Genomic DNA, 5315 nt, shown 5'->3' on the forward strand with positions numbered 1-5315 from the left:
CCCCCCCACTTATTTTTTTTTTTTAAATCTCGCTGAGGAGACTGTGAGGTGGCGGGTTCGAACCCCCACAGCCCCTCTATCTTTATTTTATTTAAATAGGCTAGTGGAAATGAGGTTGTGGGATCGAATTCCCACAACCTCACTTTATTTCCTTTTTATTTCGCCTTTCCCTTCAGCTCTTAGGTCGTGGGTTTGATCCCCACGCCTCACATTTTCTTTTTTTCATTATTTCCTCTCCTTTCGCGCGTACTGGGAGGTCGTGGCTTCGAATCCCACGCCTCCCAATTACTTGTTTACTTAATTTTTTTCTGCTTCTCCTCCCCATAGGTCGCGAGTTGAATTTTCCACCAGCCCAATTTCCCTTATTATTATTTTTTTTTTGCAAAAACAGGAGCTTGGATCGAATCCCCCAGCCTCCATTTTCCTTTTTCTTTCCCTCACGAAACCAATAGCTAACGGGTTCGATTCCCCTTAGCTCCTTCACGTTTTTCTCTTATTTTTCAGCTTTCTCAACATGTGAGGTCTTGGGTTCAATTCCCATTGACCTCACTTATTTATTTCCCTTTTTAACAACCAAGAATTTAACCTTATGGGAGAGTATGCAATCTGGAATTTTTTTTATTATCATTCTTCACTCATTTTTAGTCACCTCTTTCATGAGTTTATTTATCTAAAAGAGTTTTATTCAACCCAACATTTTTCATTATATTAAACACCACATTGCACACATTACACACATAAAATACACCAAAAACACATGAATATTCGACCCCAAAACATTGGCTAAAGCCACTGCCCACGATGCACACACAACACCAATTTTTGGTTACACTTCGAATTTCGTTTTTGTAATTTCCATCACATAAAACATGTTCACACTTAATATAAATACGTCAACCATGCCTAAGTCTAGAAGCACAACACATCCATCCTAAGAATTCGTTTGGGAGCTAAGGACAAGGAAATACAAAGGGGAACAACCTTAGTTTTCAAGAGCTTGAGAAACGTTCGAAGGAAAGTACTCTTGGAGAAAGAATTCCAGGAGAGAAAACCAATACCTTTTGATGTTGTTCAAGTGTGAAGCTTCTGCCCGGAAACTCCTCCAAATCACGCCCAATTCACTTCAACGTACACCTCACTCGACGAACCTCTCTTAGCCTTAGCGTTTTGATTACTTTGTCTTTTATTTAACATTTCTTGTGAGTTCTTCAAGTGTGAAGAACTCTTGATGTATTTTCTAGTTTTTGTTGGATTTGACAGAATAACGTGAGAGAGAGAGATTGAGAACGTGAGATAGAGTTGAGAAACGTGAGGGAGAGAGTTATTAGGATTAGTTGACTAAATTTAAGACTTAGTCAAAATAGGATTTAATTAACTCAATAAAAATCTGATTTATTTTAATTAATACGTGAAGGACCATTTTACCCTTGATAAATATATTTTAATTGATGATCAAATTATCAATTCCTTGCTCCTAGTGGGGCTCGAACCCGAGTGGCAACGCATTTACGAAAATGGGTCACTCTATGTCGCCCCAAATTCAAAAAGCTCTTTTAATTAAATTATTTTATTAATTCCTCAGGGTAATTACAATATTTTGGCCAGAAAATGACCATTTTACCCCTGGACTTTCAAAACATAAAATTTCTTCTTTTATGTCCGTTAAAGACTCCTTCGATTATATCTTCATTTTCGCGAGCCTTACTTGATTGGTTCCAACCAGTCCAAGCCCAACAAACTCCCCAAGTTAGTTGGCTTGATCATAGTAAGGGTTCTAAGGTCTAGTTCTACGCGTATCAATCCGTGTGAACCTTGGTTTAATCACAAGCATTCTTGACACCCTAAGTCTTGATCCTATTCATTTTTAGATTTGTTACATTATCCCCTCCTTAGGAAGATTCGTCCCTGCATGACATTACTACTTCAAATCATAGTGCCAAATAGGTGATAATAAAATCACCATACACAGTCAATCAATAGCAACAAAAATACAGAGAGATAAGGAAACATAGGCTTAAGAGTAGAAAGTCTAACCTCAAGAGCTGAAAAGATTAGGGTAGTGGGCTCTCATGTCGGCCTCAGCCTCCCAAGTAGCACCCTAAACAAGATGATTTCTCCACAACTCCTTCGCTATAGCAATCTCCTTGTACCTCAGCCGCTTGACCTTTCTGTCTAAAATCTCAACAGGTTCCTCCTCATAAGACAAGTCTTCACCAACCCCCAAACCTTCAACAGGTAGGATTGATGCTGGATCACCAAGGCACTTTTTCAACTTAGAGACATGAAAAGCTGGATGAACAGAATCCTGCTCCGCAGGAAATGCTAACTCATATGCCACCTCACCCATACGCTGTAGTATCTCATATGTCCCAACATACCTCAGACTCACCTTCCCTTTTCTACCAAATCTCATCACCCCTTTCATAGGCGATATTTTAAAGTACACCTTGTCACCAATATCAACCTCTAAGGGTCGTTTTTTTTTATCAGCATATGACTTCTGCAAATTGTAAGCAGTAGTCAACCTGTCCCCAATCACTCTGACCTTCTCTAAGGCCTCATGAATGATCTCCGGACCCAAAAGGGATGACATTCCAACATAAAACCACCCAACAAGAGATCTACACCTCCTACCATACAGTGCCTCAAACGGTGCCATCCCAATGCTGGAGTGATGGATATTATTATGCAAAAACTCTATCAAAGGGAGATGGTCATCCTAGTTACCTTTAAAGTCAATTACGCACGCTCTCAACATGTCCTCCAATGTCTGAATGGTGCGCTCTGCCTACCCATCTTTCTGAGGATTAAAGGCAGTTCTAAGCTTTACCTGCGTGCCTAAGATTATCTGGAAAGATCTCCAGAATTGTGAAGTAAACTGAGCTCCTCTATCTGAAATGATAGACAAAGAAATTCCATTCCATCTTTCAATATCATCAATGTAGAGTTTTGCATAATCCTCAGCTCTATAAGTAGACTTCACAGGGATAAAGTGGGAAGACTTAGTCAATCTGTCCAAAATAACCCATATGGAGTCATGTTTCCTCCTAGTCCTCGGAAGAGCAACCACGAAGTCCATATTAATGGCCTCCCACTTCAAAGTCGAAACCTCAATAATCTCAGTCAGACCACCACACTTAAGATGCTCTGCCTTAACCTGCAGACAATTAGGACACTAGCCACATATTCTGCAATGTCCTTTTTCATGCCATCCCACCAATAAATCTGCTTAAGATCATGATACAGTTTGGTGGAACCTGGATGTATGAATATCTGGAACCATGGGCCTCTGCCACAATCGTGGTCCGCAAATCATCCACATCTGGTACACACAGCCTGTCCTGGTATCTAAGAATGCCATCACCTTACAAAGCGAAAGACTCATTCATTTTTAACAACACTGAGTCCTTCATCTTTATCAACACAAAATCAAGATGCTGAACCTTCTTGACTTCAACTACCAAGGATGATTCAGAACTAAGATGAACTGAAACACCCCCACTAGTAGAGTCAACCAACCGCACACCCAGTCTTGTCAATCTGTAAACCTCTTTCACCAGCTCCTTCATCTCATCCTCAACGTGGGTTGTACTTCCCATGCTCATCCTGCTCAAAGTATCAGCTACAACATTAGCCTTACCAGGATGGTAGTCCACATTCATGTCATAATCCTTCAATAGCTCTAACCATCTCCGCTGACGTAGATTCAACTCCCTCTGTGTGAACATGTACTGGAGACTCTTATGGTCTGTGAACACATCAACGTGCACTCCATACAGATAATGCCTCCACGGCTTTAGTGCAAACACCACAGCTGCCAACTCCAGGTCATGAGTGGGATAATTCTTCTCGAACATTGAGTTGTCTGGAAGCATAGGCTATCACCTCAGCAGCCTGGATGAGACCACAACCCAAACCAACCCTAGAGGCATCACAATAAACCGTGTAATTCTCATTACACTTAGGTAGAGTAAGCACCGAGGCTGAAATGAGTATGTCCTTGAGCTCCTAGAAACCCTTCTCACAAGTCTCCATCGATTCAAACTTGGCTTTTTTCTTCGTTAAAGCTGTCAATGGGGCAGCAATGGAAGAAAAGCCCTTCATAAACCTGCGACAGTAACTTGCCAATCCCAAAAAGCTACGAATTTCAGTGGGAGTAAGAGGCTTTGGCCAGTTCTTAACAGCTTCAGTCTTCCTGGGGTCCACCTCTACACCGTGATCGAACATAACATTACCCAGGAAGGTAACTGATCTCAGCCAGAATTCAGACTTGCTGAATTTGGAATCCAACTAATGCCGTCTAAGTACCTGCAAGGTTAGTATCAAATGTTGTTCATGCTCTCCCTTTGTCTTAGAGTAGATGAGAATGTCATCAATGAATAGTATGACGAAAGAGTCAAGGTATTCACGGAAAACTCTGTTCATGAGATCCATAAATGCAGTGGGTGCATTCGTGAGACAAAATGACATAACCAAGAACTCATAATGACCATTACTGGTACGAAAGGCTGTCTTTGGGACATCTCCCTCCCTAACCCTAAGCTGATGATACCCTGAATGAAGATCAATTTAGAGAAGAAACTAGACTCTTGGAGCTGATTGAAAAATTCATCTATTCTGGGAAGTGGATACTTATTCTTTAAAATGACTTTGTTGAGCTGCCGATAGACGATAACATTCTAAGGGTCCCATGTTTCTTCTTTACAAACAACACTGGAGCGCCCCACGGGGATATGCTCGGCTGAATGAAACGCTTATCAGTGAGATCTTTTAACTGTAGCTTCAACTCTTTGAGTTCTGCTGTATCCATTCTATAAAGAGGAATTGAGATTGGTTTAGTATCGAGTTCTAAGTCGATACCAAAGTCAATCTCTCGAAGAGGAGGGACCCCAGGAAAATTTTCAAGAAACACATCTAGGAACTCGTTCACTACAGGCACTGATTCTATGGAAGGAATGTCATGATCTAAATCATTAACACTCACAAGATGACATAGTAATCCCTTGGACATCATTTTATTGGACTTAAGATTTGAAATCAAGGGATTAGGACAACTCAAATTGTACCCCTCCCAGACTAACAAGATCATAAATACTCCGATTATTCTATGTCTAGCCTATACCCATCAATCCACCTAATTCTATAATCAATATCTTAAAGTTAAAACCAAAAGATATTTCTTACTTCCTCCAATTAGCACAATTTAATGAAATTTAAGTAATTCAATAAAGCTAATATTTAATTACCTATCTCAATATATTAAAAACATAACTTTATAACATGATAATAATATTATAAAACTTAATTCCTATACC

The 5315-nt window shown here is 40.1% G+C and overlaps 1 protein-coding gene across 1 annotated transcript; it reads right to left on the reverse strand.

The window, feature by feature from the left end:
* Positions 1 to 1873: 1873 nt before the first annotated feature.
* Positions 1874 to 2593, reverse strand: LOC114074708. Its single transcript, XM_027912697.1, has 2 exons — positions 2227 to 2593; positions 1874 to 1905 (listed from the first exon to the last, which is right to left on the reverse strand). Exons 1-2 carry the CDS (start codon positions 2591 to 2593, stop codon positions 1874 to 1876), a joined length of 399 nt encoding a protein of 132 aa, XP_027768498.1.
* Positions 2594 to 5315: the final 2722 nt, after the last annotated feature.

Source organism: Solanum pennellii, chromosome 11 (assembly GCF_001406875.1).
Source record: "Solanum pennellii chromosome 11, SPENNV200".
In the NCBI taxonomy this organism is placed as follows: Eukaryota; Viridiplantae; Streptophyta; class Magnoliopsida; order Solanales; family Solanaceae; genus Solanum; species Solanum pennellii.